Raw genomic sequence first — 20,555 nt, 5'->3', positions numbered from 1 at the left:
CGCCTCAATCTCACTCTTCAAGGGCGTTCTTCTTAGATGTAGAGTCTGGGTTGCCAGTTTTTGTTGCTCAGTAGTTTAAAGATGGGGCTCCGTTGTTTCTGATGAGAAGTCGGGGTTGTTCTTGTCCCTGCTTCTTTGTATGGAAAGTGTCTTCCGGCCGCTGCTTCTGATACTTTCGGTTTTCATCCCTTTATTGCCGCCTGGACGTGCTTTTCTTTATAGTCATCCTACTGGGGGTTTTCTGAGATTCCTGTATGTGTAAGTTGTTTTTTTGAATTCAAATTCGGCATATTTAAACATTTTGACTATTGTACTTTTCAGTTCTAGGATTCCCATTTACAGAAATAGCTTCAGTTCTCTACTGAGATTCCGTTTATCCATTCATGAAGACGGCGCTTTCCTCTAATTATCTGAGCGTGGTTTCCTTGGAGTTTCGGGCATGCTTGTAAAGCCGCTTGCAGTCCTCGGGCGCCAGGCCCAACAGCGGCACCATCTTTGTTTTCCTTTCTGTTTTTAGCAGTGAATTACATTTTCCTATATCTTTTGATATCTGATGATATTTTCTGATACAGGGTCTTGCTCTGTTGTCCTGTCTGGAGTGCAGTGGTGTGATCATAGCTCATTGAAGCCCCTACCATCCAGGCTCAGTAGGTCTTCCCGCCTCAACTTACCTAGTAGCTGGGACCACAAGCATGCACCACCATGTCTGGCTAATTTTCAAACATTGTTTTGTAGGGACAGAGTCTTACTGTGTTGCCCAGGCTGGTCTCAAACTCGTGGCCGCCCAGAGTGCTGGGATTGCAGGCGTGAACAGCTGTGCCTGGCCAATATCCGATGACTTTGATTGCACGTGAGCTGTTATCATAATGCATTTACAGACTCTGAGCTCCGTTGTGTTTCTGAGTTTTGTTCCAGCCGTCAGTTACAGGAGGATGACCTTGACCTTGTGCAGTGTTTGCTGGACACTTTGCTGGTGGATCTCTGAGAAGTGTCTACAACTTGGAACACTTATATCTCGGTGGGACTCACCTTCCACACTGCCTTCCCTAAAACTCCTGTTCTGGGTTGGTTTCGGCTTTGCTTGGCCTGGCCTGGGCGGGTCTCACTCCAGTCTGTGGTCCTTACTCATTTGGTGCTGGGCTGTAGGGGGTCTGGGCTGGATGTTGGTGGCGGGGAGGCTGAAGCGAGTGCTCCACTCTCATTCCTCTGGCAGCTTCTCTCTGGTGAGAAGCTTCTCTCTGGTGAGTCTGCGGTGGCCTTTCCCTGCTAAGGTACATCCCTGCCCCATCCCCAGATTCTCAGCCGACTCTCACATGGCGGGGCCTGCTCTCCCCACCGACCCTTCCTTCGGCTTCCCTGCTCCTCAGACTCCGGGGCTTTGACTGCCTGGCACCGGCCCCTCCCTCCTCGGCAGCTGTATTCGGCTGCAACTCCAGCTGCTGTCACTGCCCTTTGGACGCGTGCCCCAGCAGAGAGCTGGGGGGTGGGAGTTCCTTCTTCCTCCTGTTTCTGCTCTCAGGAATCACAGTCTGCACGGCTGGTTGACCGCTGCCTGAAACGAGCGTCTCGTAAATCTCAGCTGTGCGGCTGATGGAGGGGCCAGCTCTGCACACTCCCGGCGGCAGGGGTCCCAGTAGGGTTACGTTGTCTGTGTTCACCTCTGGTCTCTTCCCCAAAGTTTCTGCTTGATGCGACAGAAGCTGTGGTTTGAGGAGGTCCTCTGGGAACCGGTCATGTCTGCTTCAGTGTAGGACTAATGAAGGGAGGCAGGGATCAGTCAGCTGGGTCTAAATCTGCATGTGCGTCACTAATAAATTTGGGCAGCTTTCCAAATGGAACAAGTGCTTGAGGAAGGTGCAATTAGTTATGAAACTAATGGCCAAGTAAGAAACATGAGCATCTACAACAGAAAACTGAGTTCCAGGAAACACCCTTGAGGAAGAAAAAACAAGGAAGACAGCTGCGCTTCTGTGCCAGGGGGATGCCTGGGTCCAGGTATAAAGGCTGCCTGGGGAAGCCATTGCCAGACATCACTGCCCTCTGCCTCGACCTTATCCAGCCACACGCCACCATGTGCCACACCAGCTGCTCCTCAGGCTGCCAGCCAGCCTGCTGTTTGCCCAGCTCCTGCCAGGCATCCTGCTGTGTGCCCGTGGGCTGCCAGTCCTTCGTGTGTGTGCCCATGAGCTTCAAGCCAGCCCTGTGTGTGCCTGTGAGGTGCCAGTCCTCTGTGTCTGTGCCTGTGAGCTGCAGGCCCATTGTGTGTGTGGCCCCCTCCTGCCAGCCCTCTGGGTGCTGCCAGCCCTCCTGCACCAGCGTCCTCTGCAGACCCATCTCCTGCAGCATCCCTTCCTGCTGCTGACCACGAGTGTGCAGACCTGCTGCTCCCAGTGCAGACGGGGCCACACCCGTACCCTCCCCGGACGAGTCCTCAGTTGTTCTTCTGCACTTGGGGCTGGTGAAAAGCATGCTCAGTGAACCCTCTGAATTCTGGGTTGAGAATGTGACAGAATGATCTGGAGCCCTCGCTGACCCTGCACATCCCTCCAGGGCAGTCTGGGATCCCCGAGTCATTCTCTGACCCCCGGAGAGCCAAATAAACCAGCTTTCCCCACACAGCTCCGTGTTTCCGGTCTTTCTTATTCCTATGTTGCCCGCTACCTATTCCACCAATTACATAGAATTTACTGCTAAACCCTCTTCAGCAATCCCATTGCACAGTGCTCATCAGAGGGTGCTGTCCCGGGTGGAGGGCGTGGCTACAGATGCCCATGTGGTGTCTCCTAAGGCTCCCAGGGCCCAGGGGCAGTGGCCACAGCGATGATTTACCTGCCTGTGGGGGAGTGGTCTTGCTTCCCCACCGACTGCCCACTCCTGCTCCAGCCTGGCAAGCCCTGCGTTGATGGCCAAAGCTTCAGAGCACCGAGGATTGGGTTTTCTCACGTTGCTGGTGGACGTCCTGTTTCCCAGGTCATGGAGGATCTCAGGTTTACAGACCTGGATCCGTTCTGCAGCACACACTCTCATCATTGGTCCCCAAAGGCCCAGTTTTTACTGATTGACTGATGATCAATTACTGAGAATTCTAATGTAATAAACCCCCATGAACCCACCGCAGGACATAGAAATGAGCACATCATCAATAATTTGCCATGAACTTCTAGGGGCAGCCACTGTTGGGATTGTGTGCTGCTTTTTTTTTGAGATGGAGTTTCGCTCCTGTTACCCAGGCTGGAGTGCAATGGCGCAATCTCAGCTCACCTCAACCTCCCGCCTCCTGGGTTCAGGCAATTCTCCTGCCTCAACCTCCTGAGTAGCTGGGATTATAGGCACGTGCCACCGTGCCCAGCTAATTTTGTATTTTTAGTAGAGATGGGGTTTCACCATGTTGACCAGGATGGTCCCGATCTCTTGACCTTGTGATCCATACCCGCCTCGGCCTCCCAAAGTGCCAGGATCACAGGCTATGTGCTTCTTATTCTGTTACTTTCTAGAAAAAGTAGAGCTGAGTCATATCTCTGTGTATTCCTGAAGTGTGTGTTTTCTAATTTAGTAATTTCTGACGGTGTGAAGAGGGAATGCACGCTGGAGCTTGCTTTTCCCAGTCTGTGTTGTGCTGGTAGCATTGCTCTTCGCATTTCCCCTGGCCGAGTGCATCCTTCTCGGCGGGGCTCTGCTGTGTCTGTCTCAGGTTAAACCTTCCCCAGTAGAAGGGCCGGCCCTCTTGCCCTAGGAGTCTGCTATTCCAGATAGAACTGTCCCCCAAGAAACATTCTCACTCCTGGCTGCCTTAGATGCCAAGCTTTTTATTTGCCTTGGAGGCAGTTGTTGAGTTTAGAGTTGAAAAACTGGTTTCATAATCTTTTAGGCAAGGTGGTCAGGGACGTATTGTGTTGTTTAAACTGGGGGGCTTTGGATAAAACTGAGCAAGAAATGGAACTAATCAACTCAGACATATAAATGCTCCCAGCTGAGCACATTCAAACCCAGGAACACACCCAATGTGTGCACTATACAGCGTGCACACACACACATGGGCACACACACACACGGGCACACATGTAAGCACTCTGGTCCCCCAGGTTGGGAGTTGGAGGTGAAACTGGAAATCAGAGCATGAGAGGAGGGAGGGTTGGTAACCAAAAAATGCTTCTGGAGAAACTCCCGGCCCTGTGCTCAGAGAAGCATGGATGAGGCCCAGCTCAGCCCCCGCCCTCCAGAGCTGCGGGGCCCTCAGGGCCACTTGGAGCCCACATCCTGTGTTGGTCACGTTCCCCGTGGAGCCTGTGCTAGCGTGTCCAGGTTTTCACGCTGACATATTTCTTTCTCTCCTTTGGGTAAATGTCTAGGAGTGGACTAGCTGGGTCATATGCTGATAAATGCAGCTATATCGTAGGTCTTGACATCAGCTAGTGCGAGTTCTCCAACTTGGTCTTCTTATGTTGTTTAGGCTACTCTAGTTTATCTTTCCATATAGATGTTTAAATAATCTTATCAGTATCTATAAATTTAGGCTGATAATTTGATTAGGAGTGTATTGAAACTATAGATCAGTTAGAGGAGAGTTGCTATATCCAGCAGTCCATAGCATGGTCTATTTATTTAGGTTTTCTCCAATTTTCTCATCAGTATTTCGTAGTTTTCAATGTACATGTTTTGTATGTTTCCCCTAGAATTGATCCCCAAGTATTCTATAGTGTTTAATGGTATTACAGCACTATTTTCAAGTGTCAGCTTCTGATTGTTTGTTGCTAGTACGTTAAAATAAAATGGATTTTTATGTATTGCCATTTTTTCTTTGACCTTGTTAAATTTACTTCCCAGTTCTTGTAGCTTTATTGTAGAATTTTGGGGGTTTTTCTACATAGATAATAATGTAATACGTTAGTAGAGACAGTGTTATTTCTTCCTTTCCAGGCTGCATACTTTTTGCTGCTTATTCTTTCTTTATTGCACTGTTTAGGAAGTTCCGTGTGGTAATAAATAGCAGAGGTAGAAGTGAAGGTTCTTGCTTTATTCTTGATTTTACGGGGAAAGCATATAGTCTTTCATCATTAAGTATGACATTAGCTATAGGTTCTTCATAGATGCTCTTTAAAAGAAGTGCCTTTTATTTTTATTTTGTTAGCAGTTTTTTTTTCTGAATGGATGTTGAATTTCGTCAAAAGCCTTTTCTGAATCTATTGAGATAATAATATAGGACTTCCTCTTTAGTCTGTTGATATAGTGAATTATATAAGTTGATTTTTTAACACCGAACCAACCTTGCATTCTTGGGATAAGTCCCACTTGATCACAACCTTTTATCTCTTTTACATATTTCTGGATTAAATTTTCTAGTATTTGGCTGAGAATTTTTGTATATTTTTAATAGTATATGTAGTATTCTTATAATGCTTTGTTCAAATTTGATGTCAAGATTATGCTGGCCCTACAAATTTAACTGGGAATGATTCCTTTCCTTCTATTTTCTGGCAGAGTTCCCGTAGAATTGGTTATATTTCTTCTTTAAATGTTTGGTAGAATTTTCCAGGGAAGCCATTTGTCCCTAGTTTTGTTTGTTGAAAGATTTTAACTGCAAATTCAACTTCTTTCATAGATGTGATACTATTCAGGTTACCTACTTCTCTGGAAAAAGCTTTCATACTTTTGTCTTTTAAAAAATGTGCCACTCAGGAGGCTGAGGCAGGAGAATTGCCTGAACCCAGGAGGCGGAGGTTGCGGTGAGCCGAGATCGCGCCATTGCACTCCAGCCTGGGTAACAAGAGCGAAACTCCGTCTCCAAAAAAAAAAGTGCCACATTTGTGTGAGTTATGAAATTTAGTGCTATGAAGTTGGTTACATCATTCCTGTATCATGCTTTTAATAATCATAAGATTTGTAATGATGTCTCTTTTTCACTCCTAATATTGCTATTTTGTGTTTCTTCTTTCTTTTAATTATAATTTTCCTGATCAGTCTGGCTAGGTGCTTATTTATTTTACTGTTCTTTTCAAAGAAGCAGTTCTTAGTTTCATTGAATTTTTTTCCATTTTCTCCTTTATTTTTTTTGGTAGATTTTTAAATTATTTCATGTCTTTTGCTTATTTAGAGTTTAATTTGCCTTTTTTTTCTGTAAAGTGCAAACTTAGATAATTGATTTTAGGACTTCCTTCTATGTGAATATAAGCACTTACTGATACAATTTTATCCCTCTAAACACTGTTTTAGCCATGTTCCATATGTTTGGACATATTGTCTTTTCATTTGCATTTAATTCAAAATATTTTCTAATTTCTCTTGTGATTCTGTTTTGAACCAGGGGCTATTTAGAAGTGTGTTGGTTAATTTACAATTCTGCAGGAGTTTCTAGCTATCTTTTGTTGTTAGTGTCTAGTTTGATTTCTTTGCAGTCAGAAAATATAAATTGTATTAGTTCAAGTTTTTTACATAGATTGATGCTTATTTTATGGCACAGAAAATAGTCTTTTTGGTAAATGTTTCACGTGTGCTTGAGAAGAATGTGTATCTGTTATTGTTGGGTAGGGTGTTTTGTAAGCATCCATTAGGTCAAGTTGAATGATGCTGTTGTCCAGGCCTTCTGTATCCTTCCTGGTTTCCTGTCTACTTGTTCTCTTGAAGCTGAAGTCCAACGAGGGCTCTGATTTGTCTGTTTCTCCTTTCCCTTCTGAGCCTTTTTGTCGCATGTGTTTTGAAACTTAGCTGTTTGGTGCTTGCTTACACATTTAGAATTGTGATGTTTTCATGATGAATTGATGCTTTATCATTATGTAATATTCCTTTTCATCCCTGGTAATATTTCTGTTGTGAAGTTGACTTTGATATTAATATAGCCATTCCAATTTTATTTGATTAATGTTTGTGTGGTATATTTTTCCATCTGTTTACTTTTAACCTATGTTTTCACATTTAATCTGAGGCTTCTGGTTGATAGAATATAGTTGGATCCTGAATTATTTAATCCAATTAAAAATCTGTGTCTTTGGTTTTGGTTTTGATGTTTAGATGATTTGCATTTAATTTAATTGTTGATCTACTTAAATGTAAAATATCAGTTTGCTAATTGTATTCTATTTGTTCCATCTGTTCCTTTTTATTTTTTCCCTCTTTCTATGCCACTTTTTCGTTTAGTATTCTTGTTATTCTGTTTTATATCACTTTTGGTATACATCTTGATATAGCTTGGATTTGTGTCCCCACCCAAATCTCACGTTGAATTGTAATCCCCAGTGTTGGAGATGGGGTCTGGTGGGAGGTGACTGGATCATGGGGGTGGATTTCTCCTAAATGGTTAGTATCATCCCCTTGGGACCCCTGGTGTTTAAAGGCACGTGGCCCCTCCATCTTTCTCTCTTGTCCCTGCTCTGGCCAGGTGATGTGCCTGCTTCCCCTTCACCATCCACCATGCATGTAAATTTTCTTACAATTCTGCCTCCCCAGAAGCTGAGCAGATGCCAGTATTATGCTTCCTGTACAGTTTGCCGAATTGTGAGCCAATGAAACATCCTTTCTTTCTAAGTCACTCAGTCTCAGGTATTTCCTTATAGCAAAGTGATAATAGCCTAATATGTCTTTTCAAACTTATTTGGCCCAAGATTTATAATACATACCTTTACTGTAACAAAGTATACCTCTGGGTAGTATGATGCCACTTTGTCTGTAAGTGGCAGGAGTTTACGGCAGTGTACCTCCACGCCCTCTTTTACGTTCCTTACGGCAGTGTACCTCCCTCTTTTACGTTCCTTACCTTAGTGTACCTCCAGGTCCTCTTTTACGTTCCTCACGGCAGTGCACCTCCATGCCCTCTTTTACGTTCCTCACGGCAGTGTACCTCCACGCCCTCTTTTACGTTCCTTACGGCAGTGTACCTCCGCGCCCTCTTTTGCGTTCCTTATGGCAGCTCTTTTACGTTCCTTACGGCAGTGTACCTCCAGGTCCTCTTTTACGTTCCTTACGGCAGTGTACCTCCAGGTCCTCTTTTACATTCCTTACGTCAGTGTACCTCCGCGCCCTCTTTTGCGTTCCTTACGGCAGCTCTTTTATGTTCCTTACGGCAGTGTACCTCCGTGCCCTCTTTTACGTTCCTTTCGGCAGTGCACCTCCGTGCCCTCTTTTACGTTCCTCACGGCAGTGTACCTCCCTCTTTTACGTTCCTTACCTTAGTGTACCTCCACGCCCTCTTTTACGTTCCTTAGGGCAGTGTACCTCCACGCCCTCTTTTACATTCCTTGTGTTATTGTTGCCATGTTTTACTTTTACTTATGTTAAAAATCCCACAATGCATTGTCACTATTTTTGTTATGGACAGTCAATTAGTTATAATGCTTTTTGTATTTATCTTCTTTTAAGATAATTTATAGAGCTCTTCTTTTCTTTTTTTCCCCAAGATAGAGTCTTCATCTGTCACACAGGCTGGAGTGCAGTGGTGTGATCTTGGCTCACTGCAACTTCTGCCTCCCAGGTTCAAGCAATTCCCCTGCCTTAGCTTCCCTAGTAGCTGTGATTACAGGTACACAACACCACACATGGCTAATTTTTGTGTTTTTAGTAGAGATGGGGTCTCAGCATGTTGGCCCAGGCTGACCTCAAACTCCTGACCACAGGTGATCCACCCTCCTTGGCCTCCCAGGGTTCTGGGATTACAGGTGTGGGCCACTGTGCCCGGCTAAGAGCTCTTCTTTCCTTTCTGTGCATCCACGTTTCTCTCTGCAATCATATTCCATGGCTTGAAAAGGTCTTTAAAGGATTTCTTACAGTGCATATGTGTTGTTGACGAAGCCTTTCAGTTTTTGTTCATCTGAAAAAGTGTTCTCTTTCATTTTTGAAAGATACTTTTAGTTCCATAGGGTTGACATATTTTCTTTCAATATTTTGAAGATGTACTTTGGATTGTGTGATTTCCAATTAGAAGTCGGATGTGAATCCTACCTTGGTCCTTAGGCTTGTAGTCTGCCTTTAAATATAGATGCTTTCAAGATTTCCCTTTTTACCTTTGGTTTTTGGCAGTCACGGGTTTAATGTGACATGTCTAGTCATTTGTAGTGGGGATATAGTTACCCAATTTGGGGTTCTCTGAGCTTTTTGGATATGTGGTTTTATGTATTTCATTATTTTTGGAATGTTTCTCAGTATGTCTCTTTAACTATTCCTTCCGCCCTGCCCTCTCCTTCTTCTCCTTCAGGGACTCCTGTCACATCCATAAGTGAGGATTTGATGATGTCCTAGCTTTTTGATGTTTTGCTCTTGCCTCCCTTTACCCTCATCCTTCTCTTTGTGTTTCAATTTGGACGATCTATATTTACCTGTCTTCAAATTCAAGGCTTCCACATGTGGTTGTATGAAGTATAGGACGAGCCCACTGAAGGAAGCCGTCTTTGATACTCTGTTTTGATTTCTACCATATTCACTTGACCCTTTCTTATCGTTTCCATCTCTTTGCTGAATTACTCATCTGTTCATATATGCTGTTCATGCTTTCCCCTTGGTCCTTTAAAATATTCATTATAGTTATTTTAAAGTTTACGTCTGATAGCTCTAACACCTGGGTTATTTTACTTTTTGCTTGTTACTTTTTTTTTTTTTTTAGACATAGTGTCTTGCTCTTTTACCCAGGCTGGAGTGCAGTGGATCAATCTCAGCTCACTGCAGCCTTGAACTACCAGCTCAAGCGACTCTCCAGCCTCAGCCTCCCAATGTGCTGGGATTACAGGCATGAACTGTGCCCAGCCTTCGGGTCACTTTTGAATCCAGTTTTGTTGATTTCTTTATCTCCTGACAATGACTTGGATTTTCCTTGCTTTTTTGCATGTCTTATAATTTTTTGTTGAATATCAGACATCATCGTTTCCTTCTGGAAATGCATGTCTTATGTCTCTTTTTCTGTCAGGTCATTAGTGTGTGGGGGGAAGGGTGGATGAGTTAATCTGGTCAGACACACCACAGTTTGGGTTTTGTTGTTACTGTGGTTGTCTTCAGTGTACCAATGGCTCGTGCTTAGGGTGAGAGCTGGGGAGGTCAGCGCTTTTGCTCCACCCTAAGTTTTCAGATGCCCCTGCATGCCTGACATTGAGAGGCAATCTCTCCACACTTCTGCCTTTCCCCAGTGGCAGGCTGGTGTTGCTTATTGAGTGGTGCCTGCTAGGCTGGAGCTGCAGACAGGAGGGCTCTCTGTTGTCCTGGTCCAGTGTCAGTCTTAGGCCGGCCCTTTGCATGGGGACGTGGAGGATGAGACTTTCTTGCACTTCTGCTGCCCCTTCCCAGGACAGACGAACTCTGCTCAGTATTTGTGGAGGGTGTTGTTTGAAAGTGTTTCCTGCCCTCTTTGCCATAGTAATCCTTTGAGGCACTGCATGGGATCTGGGACCAGGACTATTTCCCATCCATCCTTCAGGGAAGAGGACTATTTCTTCTACCCTGCCCTCTGTAGCCCCCATCTGGAAGCTACTTCTCTGGTGGTCTTAATACCTGGGTCCCAGGCATCTGGGTAACATAAAAACACAGCAGTTGTCTTCTTCATGGTTCTTTCCAACATCCTGTTATCCCACAGTGCAAGGCTTGGGGAATGAGTGTGGGGACAGCACCTTCAGGCCACTCTCCCGACCAAGGACCCTCCACTGTGGCTCGGCCATCAGGAAAGTGGCTCTCTGAAGAGGTGCTGCTGTCCTTAAAGCTGGTATGTCCCTTCAAGGAAAGAACTTACAAAATGTATGAAGATAAACGAGGGAGAGAAGTTGTATAGGGACAGCTGATTTATCTGGCTCACGTGGGTGTTCGTTTCCTGCTGGAATGAGAGAAGGACTCGGGGAGCCAGGACTTCCTTGAGGGGGTTCCCAGGGAGGGTCACAGAAGGTCTGAATCATTTTTCCACATTCTCACCCCCGAGTTCAGAGGTTTCCTTGAGCATGCTTTTCATCTGCCCCACGTGTACAATCTGGGGATCCACCAGATGCTCGTTCATGGAGGGATACAGGTGTGTACCCCTGTGTACCAGGAGCAGCTGGGCAGCAGCAGGAAGTAGTGCTGCAGAGGATGATGGTGCAGTGGGGCTGGCAGCACCCGGAGCACTAGCAGGAGGGAGTCACACATACAGCGGGCCTGCAGCTCACAGCTATGTGCATGGAGGGCTGGCAGGAGGGGGCTGCATGCACAGTGGGTGCACAGCTCACAGTTAGGCACACGGAGGACTGGCAGCTCACAGGCATGCAGAAGGATGCCTGGCAGGGGCTGGGTATGCAGCAGGTTGGCTTGCAATCTGGGGAGCAGCTGGTGTGGCACATGCTGGCTTGTGGCTGGGCTGGTACTGGGGAGGAGGGTGGTGATGTCTGGGCTGCAGGCATCTGGGTAACACGAAAGCACAGCTGCTGTCTTCCTCTTGGCTGTTTCCACCGTGTTTCCCAACACCTTACTATCCTGCATGTACTTTCCCGTGCATGTACATTCCCGTGCATGTACTTTCCCGTGCATGCACTTTCCCGTGCATGTACTTTCCCCTGCATGTACTTTCCCGTGCATGTACTTTCCCCTGCATGCACTTTCCCGTGCATGTACTTTCCCGTGCATGCACTTTCCCGTGCATGTACATTCCCGTGCATGTACTTTCCCGTGCATGTACTTTCCCCTGCATGTACTTTCCCCTGCATGTACTTTCCCCTGCATGTACTTTCCCCTGCATGTACTTTCCCCTGCATGCACTTTCCCGTGCATGTACTTTCCCCTGCATGTACTTTCCCCTGCATGCACTTTCCCCTGCATGTACTTTCCCCTGCATGTACATTCCCGTGCATGTACTTTCCCCTGCATGTACTTTCCCCTGCATGTACATTCCCGTGCATGTACTTTCCCGTGCATGCACTTTCCCCTGCATGTACTTTCCCCTGCATGTACTTTCCCCTGCATGTACTTTCCCCTGCATGTACTTTCCCCTGCATGTACTTTCCCGTGCATGTACTTTCCCCTGCATGCACTTTCCCGTGCATGTACTTTCCCGTGCATGCACTTTCCCGTGCATGTACTTTCCCCTGCATGTACTTTCCCCTGCATGTACTTTCCCCTGCATGTACTTTCCCGTGCATGTACTTTCCCGTGCATGTACTTTCCCGTGCATGTACTTTCCCCTGCATGTACTTTCCCCTGCATGTACTTTCCCCTGCATGTACTTTCCCCTGCATGTACTTTCCCGTGCATGTACTTTCCCGTGCATGTACTTTCCCCTGCATGTACTTTCCCCTGCATGTACTTTCCCCTGCATGTACTTTCCCCTGCATGTACTTTCCCGTGCATGTACTTTCCCCTGCATGTACTTTCCCCTGCATGTACTTTCCCGTGCATGTACTTTCCCCTGCATGTACTTTCCCGTGCATGTACTTTCCCGTGCATGCACTTTCCCCTGCATGTACTTTCCCGTGCATGTACTTTCCCGTGCATGTACTTTCCCGTGCATGTACTTTCCCCTGCATGTACTTTCCCCTGCATGTACTTTCCCGTGCATGTACTTTCCCCTGCATGTACTTTCCCGTGCATGTACTTTCCCCTGCATGTACTTTCCCGTGCATGTACTTTCCCGTGCATGTACTTTCCCCTGCATGTACTTTCCCCTGCATGTACTTTCCCGTGCATGTACTTTCCCGTGCATGTACTTTCCCGTGCATGTACTTTCCCCTGCATGTACTTTCCCCTGCATGTACTTTCCCGTGCATGTACTTTCCCGTGCATGTACTTTCCCCTGCATGTACTTTCCCGTGCATGTACTTTCCCGTGCATGTACTTTCCCCTGCATGTACTTTCCCCTGCATGTACTTTCCCGTGCATGTACTTTCCCGTGCATGTACTTTCCCGTGCATGTACTTTCCCCTGCATGTACTTTCCCGTGCATGTACTTTCCCGTGCATGCACTTTCCCGTGCTGTGCTCCACCATGGATAGCTTGGGCCTCGAGGCCAATTTCATCTGTAAACAGGAGGTCCTGGTTTGATGTTATGCAGGTTTTTTTTTTTTTTTTAATTTTCAGACTACTACTCTGCACATAGAACCGCTATCTTGACTCTAAGTACCAAATCCTGTTTTTTCACTTCTGTTTCATGCTATCGAGGAAGATGTTGAGGCAATAATATGTTTTGCGCTTTTATTTTATAGAGTAAAATTTTAACACATAGGCTGGCAAACTATGGTCTGTGAGCCGAATTTGGCCACTGCCTGTTTTCTCAATGAACTTTTATTGGAACACAGGATGCCACTGGCCACTGGTCCACGTACTGTCCGTGGCCTCTTTCACACTACACTGGCGCCACTGAGTAGTTGTGGAAGAGACGGTAACTTGGAAAGCATGAAGTATTTTCCATCTGCCCTTTGCAGAAAGTTAGGCAGCTCTGCCTTAGAGTAATCTACACAAGAATGTATTTGTTCGTGCAACAAGTATATATTGTGTACTAGCAGCAAGGAGGTTTTGGCCTCAAGAGCCCTCTAGCAGTGGACAATGAATAAATGAGTGGAGGAAGAAATGAATGCATGAAATAGCTCCATATAGGGCTGAGTCCCAGGGAAAAATGGGCTCAGGAGATAGTAATGGGAGTGCTGGCCGTTGGTCTGGGGGCCTCTGTGAGGAGACAGTGTGGCCACGGAGAGAGTGAGGCCACAGAGGAGGCAGGAATCCTGCACTCTGGGTATTGGGCCATGGGTGCAGGTGAACTGGTCAGATCATGAGGACCCAAGAGCCAAGCTTCACAATCCCATGCTGGGGTCTGGGGTCTGGGGTCTGGGGGTCTGGGGGTCTGGGGTCTGGGGGTCTGGGGTCTGGGGTCAGGAGCTACCTGATGGAAAAGTCACTGAACCTGAAGACACACCAGTAGAAATTATCTTGTCTCAAGAGGCAAAAGAATCAAGAAAAATGAAAAGACAGGCGTCTGAGCCAGTATTGAAGTGTCTAACATACTCCTAATTTCAACCTCAGAAAGAGAAGAGAGCGATGCCAAACCATAAATAAGTTTTGAGGAAATAATGGCCCAAGGCCTCAAATTTCATTTAAAAAATAACAACTTACAGACCCAAGAATCTCAGAAACCTGTAGGAGGATCATTACAAAGAAAACCATATCTAAGCATTGAATAGTGAAAGTAACGAAAACCAAAACTAAAGAAAATACTGAAGAGTCGAAAGAAAGACGCTTCGTAAAACATTGTACACGTGGGGCAGATGAAAAGCCTGCTCAAGGAAACCTCTGAACTCGGGGGTGAGAATGTGGAAAAATGATTCAGACCTTCTGTGACCCTCCCTGGGAACCCCCTCAAGGAAGTCCTGGCTCCCCAAGTCCTTCTCTCATTCCAGCAGGAAACTAACACCCACGTGAGCCAGATAAATCAGCTGTCCCTATACAACTTCTCTCCCTCGTTTATCTTCATATATTTTGTAAGTTCTTTCCTTGAAGGGACATACCAGCTTTAAGGCACCTCTTCAGAGAGTCACTTTCCTGACGGCCGAGCCGCAGTAGCTTGGCTTTTGTTACTTGGGAAGACCCTGATGATGACAGAGCTTCTCAGTCTAAACGGGCTCCTGGTGCAGTGCGGGTGATTGTGCTGAGCTCCAGATGGCATTTACATTGGAGGGGCCCTGAGCATCCATGGGGTTGGCCCCTGGCCTCACTGACAGCCCTTCACCAGCTACCCCAGGCTCCATTTCTAGGAAACGCACAGTCTGCTGAATGATACGGCACCTCAGCTGAAAGAGTTTCCTGAACTGAGCACTTTCAATATGAAAACCCAGAAAGATTGACTGGAGAGGGCAGAGGGGGAGGAAGCACCCATGAAGAAGACACCAAGGGGCTTGTTGCCAGGTTGCCAGTGGCCTGGGTGTAAAGGCTACCCAAGGAAGCAGCTCCAGACCAGCCCCATCCTCTGCACCCCACCTGTCCACGCTCCATCATGCGCCACGCCAGCTGCTCTTCGGGCTCCCCGTGTCCTGCCCGTGCTGCCTCCCCAGCACCTGCTACCCACACCTGGGCTGTGGGACTACCTGCTGCTATTCAGCCTCCTGTGTGGCTCTGCTGTGCCAGCCCCTGGGTGGGGTGCCCACCTGCTGCCAGCTGGCCTGCTGTGTGCCTGTGAGCTGCAAGCCTGTTTTCTGTGTGGCCTCCTTCTGCCCAAACTCTGGGTGCTGCCAGCCCTCCTGCCCCACCCTGGTCTATAGACCTGTCACCTGCTGCTGAGCAGCTGGCCTCCTAGGACCCTCGTAGGTGTGAGGTCAGAAGCAGGCAGCCTCTGTGATCTCCCGCTAGGCAGTCCCACAGTCCAGCTTTGTCACCACCTGCCTCCCTTGTGGCACAGTCACTAGATCCCACCAGTGAGTCCACACAGCTGTCTGCAGTTTCCCTGGGGTTCTCAGCCTGGGTCATCTACATGGCTCTCTGCACTGTCTGATGTTGGGCCTCTTGCAAATATCTAATAAATACCAGGTGCTGTGTGATGCCTTCTCCTCAGCATCTTTCCCATGCTCCCTCCTCAGGAGGTATCTTCCCCAGGATTCTGGAAAGCTCCTTCTCTGCAGAGAAGGCACAGGTACCAGATGCCTGGTGAGCAGCCACCCAACAGCACCCTCTCGGGCTAGTGCACTGTGCTCCTGAGCTTGGCCTGGTGGGAACCCTCCGCCCCCATCACATCAGGCTTCCTTTCCTCTCCCTTTGTTCCTGAAATTTATGAGTAAGTCAGTTCTTCCTCTCTTCTGGGTGAGATTGAGGACAAATTATGAATTTTGTAGTGTGATCCATTTTAGGTAAAGCAGGCCTTCTGCTTATTAGCTGGTATGTGCAACCCCCTCCTGTCAAGAAATTAGAGCTTTAAACTACCTTTAAATCTATACCTACTCCTTCTTCCTACTGGACGGGAAAGAGGTTTGTGGTGTTGATAAAAAATCAAGCTTTCAAAGAATTAAAGTGAGCTTTACTTAGAGGTCGTTCCTAGGACTCTAGAGGACCCAGGTCTCCAGCCTGCGGGCAGTTCTGTCCGAGGCTCCAGCGCCGTGTTTCAGCTCAAGTTCCTCCTTTTGGTCATAGATAACTGTCTGGTTGCATTGATAAGACCAGCGTCTATTGTCCCACGTGGCTAGGAAGGCACTTTCCCAGGAGGGTCACTAGTCTACAGTTGCCGTTGTAAGGAGTGAGCACTGGGCCTAGCATGTATGTTTGCAGATTTATTGGAAAACATGCTTCAGGTTGCCTCTATTTTTTAATTAGCATGATATGTGTTTTTCCCCTAATGTTGCCTTTTCCTGCACCTAACGCAACACCTTAACAGGACAATTGCAAGGATACTACAGGTTATTCAATTTATATTTAATTACATGTATATTTAATTATATTCAAGTGAGTAGCAGATAGGAAAAAATATGATAGCCATTAAAAAAAACCAGAATGTACATTTGTATGGTTTTTCATTAATTGTATTCCTCATTTTTCATAAATTTTTCTGTCTATACTTATTAGAGTCTTTCCCATGAAAAGAACTGATCATAAATGTTTTTAGAGACCAATTCAGAACCATAACTGTGGATGACAAAAACTTGGAATAGCCATGGTTAAAAGTTGACGGAAGTTTCCAATAGACAAGGAAATGTAGTTACTTGTAAGATTTTAAGATAATAATCACAATCATTGCCGGCAATGTCACATCAGGACAATCAGAATTCAAAATTTCATACGATTTTTAGAATATTCACATTAATAACATTTTTACACAAACATAACTGTAGAAAAAATTTGACATAATTAAAATTATGACAACACATTATATTTTTATGAATTATATAATTTTTGAAACATATCAACAACATTCCCATAAATGTAACTGAAAAAGAGTCTAGTATAATTTATTATTTTACAATATTTTCCATACAATTTGCCAAATAAGTCCAGGAGAAACCTGTCAGAGATGTCAAAAGTTTTAAAAATTTGATCAAAACAGAATTATGGGTCATTTAAAAATAATAAGTATTTTAAAATAATAAGTATTCATTTAACTACAGTGATCATCAAAAGACCTCAAAAGCAGTATAGAAAGTAACATGGAACAATTCAGATATATCACGAAAAGCCGAGTTACAGAATAAAGTGACACTGGAGGAAAAATGCTGCTGATCCAAACTTTAAGGGTAAATATTTCAGTATCAGGCCACACAGGATTAGAATTGCATGAAAACGTTATAGGAGCCGACAAAAAATTAAAGGACTTATCATCCCAGGTCTTAAGGGAAGAAAAAACTGAAGGTCATGATGAATGACCTGAAAAATCACATGCAGCGAGGTATAGAAGAAGCTGGATTTCTGAGGCATACATCTAAGAAGTTTTAAAAAGAACAGAATTCAGAACTAAAAACCAAAACCTCTTGCAGTTTTACTAACAGCAAATCAATTCCTTCAGAAAACCTCTTGCAGTTTTACTAACAGCAAATCAATTCCTTCAGAAAACCTCTTGCAGTTTTACTAACAGCAAATCAATTCCTTCAGAAAACCTCTTGCAGTTTTACTAACAGCAAATCAATTCCTTCAGAAAACCTCTTGCAGTTTTACTAACAGCAAATCAATTCCTTCAGAAAACCTCTTGCAGTTTTACTAACAGCAAATCAATTCCTTCAGAAAACCTCTTGCAGTTTTACTAACAGCAAATCAATTCCTTCAGAAAACCTCTTGCAGTTTTACTAACAGCAAATCAATTCCTTCAGAAAACCTCTTGCAGTTTTACTAACAGCAAATCAATTCCTTCAGAAAACCTCTTGCAGTTTTACTAACAGCAAATCAATTCCTTCAGAAAACCTCTTGCAGTTTTACTAACAGCAAATCAATTCCTTCAGAAAACCTCTTGCAGTTTTACTAACAGCAAATCAATTCCTTCAGAAAACCTCTTGCAGTTTTACTAACAGCAAATCAATTCCTTCAGAAAACCTTTTGCTCTAACACAGGTTGTCAATATCTTTAGTTTCGTATTAGTATATGTTTTAATATCAATGTTCAATCTTTAGAAAGACTATTATAAATAATTTCATTTTAACTATATCCAACCTAATCATATACAAAATTCCTTTCATAAATTCTCTTTTCAAGAGCCTTAACATGACTTACACAGACCAGTTACAACATACCTGGATTTTCTGCTTTTTTCTCTTCCTTATTCTTAAACAACCAGTTGTTTTACATAAGGATAAAAATTCACCATATAAGATTCTTTCTCATACAAAATTATTTTCTTCTCTCTTTAATCTTCTTTACCAAAAGCACATCCTCACATTCATAACTTTCTTCACATTTATTTTTCCTACTTACTGGTTACTTTCTATCGTGTTTCCTGTTTCCTTCCTAAATCCATATTTGGAAACAACTTTTAAATAACCTTTGGATTAGGCAAATTATTCTTTTTATCAATAAAGAACACCATCTTTATGCCTTTCTTGTAATTTTTTTCTTATTAAAGCACATCTTATTTTGGCACCTTTTATACATAGAATTATATATATTAAAATTTTTAGTTCCTAGTAACCTTAAATTTTATTGAAAACCTAGGAAATAAGAAATTTTAAATTTTCTGTCACATAACAGTATTTAACATGCAAAAACAACTTTATCATTTTTAGAAACATGTTTCCTTATAATGTAAATTTTTTAATTGAAAATGATTAGGCCATATAATATTTATTATTTAATTTAATATAATTTTAGATGTCAATTACATAAAGTTTATTGATGTTTACCTCATTTACATTTGCCTAATTTATTTATTTTTAATAATTTCAAAAATTGACATATTAGACAGACTTAGTCATTGTTTCAAGTTATTTCCTTGTTAATCATTTTTATAGCCTGTGAATATATAGTGTTCACCTAAGTAAGAAATTAAATGTATGAGTATTTTGTTGATAACTCAGAAGGTACAGCTGTTTTCATTAAATCAACTATATATATTTTTAAAGATGGGGTTTCACCATGTTGGTCAGGCTGGTCTTGAACTCCCAACCTCAGGTGATCCACCCGCCTTGGCTTCCAAAGTGCTTGTATTACAGGCATGAGCCAGTCTTACTTATAAAAAATGACATAAAAATTATTCCGTTTTTGGCTGGGTTTATGGTCTTCTAAAATTTATTAGAGGCAAATGTAAAACTGTCTGACCAGTACACCCAGGCAAACGTCAGCAAAATGTATGCTGACAACTTTGAAGACATTTAAATTTTAACTTTAGCAGTTACTTTAAAACCAGCTTATTTATTAAAGGTTTACTTAGGGCATATGAACTTGGGAAATATTTGGGCTTGATAATCTATGAGTGCTTGTTTATTGAATAGTCAACGTAGACACAATATACAACATAATACATGTACATGTACATAAACACATCTAAACACACACACAAATAAAGATCTCATAACTTTCATTTGAGAATTTTAGTCATGGGCTAGTAATACTCATTGGTTTATAAAGAATGGTTGGAACCAAATTATATTTCCGAGAAAACCGAGACCTATTTACATTGCTAAATTTTGCTTGCCCAATAGGTGATCTCATGAAGACTGTGGGCCAAAATTTTGGATAAAGCAGTTTCCATGGCAGTTTGATTTTTAAACTTATTTTATCGTTTTTTTCCTTCAGTTTCAAATGAGTTTAGGGTTAACTTTTCAATATTTATGTTTCAGCTAGAACTGGCTGAATTGTATAAGAAGAGCGGTCTGCACTTGAATTAATTCAGGTTATTAATTCAGGTAATTAATTCAAGGCTACTCATTCAGTAGCCTTGAATTAGTAATACCATAAGAAGCGAGTTTTTTCTCAACAACAGTAGAAAAGTCAACAGATTCAAAGTAGGCGGAAAAAAAATAGAGCACTCAGGAGACTCTACATTTTCACTCTGTATTTGCAGGTTGATGATTCTGAGTTCTGACTTCTCCTTGATATAATCTAACTGTGGAAAAATGGGTACAAGAATGGGCCATGATATGTAGTCCACTGGAGTCCCAGAAAACCTGGCATGCCTCAATGTTTGAGAATCCTAGTTTTGGCCATTTCAGTATTAAATCTCCTTTAGCAAACCCCTCACCTCCAGGGAGACACTTGCAAGCATATGCTCCATCTGTGTTACACATGAAGCCACTTCTGCCCAATCTTTCAACTAGGAGAATTCCCCCTTCTTAAGACATGAAAAATCTCACAGAAGAATTTACCTTCACCGAGAAGTGATATCAACTAACTGAATGAAACTTAGGGACCTCAACCAAGTGGGAGGTCCGAGACTCCCCCAGTCACCCGTAACCGCGGAGGAGCCGTGGGGGCTCAAATGGGCTGTGCTGGTACCAGGGCGTGGGTCCCCCAGTGTTCCACACATCCCTGGGCAGTCTACTCTGAGTCCTATCTGGGTCACTGTAGTTTTCAACTAAGGAAAAGAATTAAACTTTTAAAGAATGAAAGTTAGTTTTATTCAGAAGCCTTACTGAGGACTCAACTGTGCTGGGCTACAGAGACCTCAGTCTACAGTCCTCAGTGAAACTTCTGAATAAAATTAACTTTCATTCTTTAAAAGCTTGATTTTCCCC

The 20,555-nt window shown here is 43.9% G+C and overlaps 3 protein-coding genes across 5 annotated transcripts in view; all 3 read left to right on the top strand.

Moving 5' to 3' along the window:
* The window catches only part of TSPEAR (thrombospondin type laminin G domain and EAR repeats), a 218,745-nt gene that overhangs the window by 38,478 nt on the left and 159,712 nt on the right, over window positions 1-20,555 (top strand). The gene's annotated exons all lie outside the window — the stretch shown is intronic.
* LOC100398559 (uncharacterized) lies at window positions 2,026-2,618 on the top strand. Its single transcript, XM_002761483.6, has one exon. The coding sequence runs from the start codon at window positions 2,072-2,074 to the stop codon at window positions 2,360-2,362; it is 291 nt and encodes a 96-aa protein (XP_002761529.3). The 5' UTR covers window positions 2,026-2,071; the 3' UTR covers window positions 2,363-2,618.
* On the top strand, window positions 14,690-16,286 carry KRTAP12-4 (keratin associated protein 12-4). The gene is given in 2 exon segments (XM_035282850.3): window positions 14,690-14,948; window positions 14,951-16,286. Coding segments are annotated over 2 exon segments (282 nt in total). The 5' UTR covers window positions 14,690-14,911; the 3' UTR covers window positions 15,196-16,286.

The sequence above is a fragment of the Callithrix jacchus genome, chromosome 21, assembly GCF_049354715.1.
Source record: "Callithrix jacchus isolate 240 chromosome 21, calJac240_pri, whole genome shotgun sequence".
NCBI classification, from domain to species: Eukaryota; Metazoa; Chordata; class Mammalia; order Primates; family Cebidae; genus Callithrix; species Callithrix jacchus.
Note: the sequence above shows the minus strand (reverse complement) of the source record. Positions and strands in the feature narration are given on the sequence as shown.

What these genes read in the sequence shown, in the direction of transcription:
- LOC100398559 (XM_002761483.6), top strand. Translation starts at nt 2,072, where the DNA reads ATGTGCCACACCAGCTGCTCCTCAGGCTGCCAGCCAGCCTGCTGTTTG.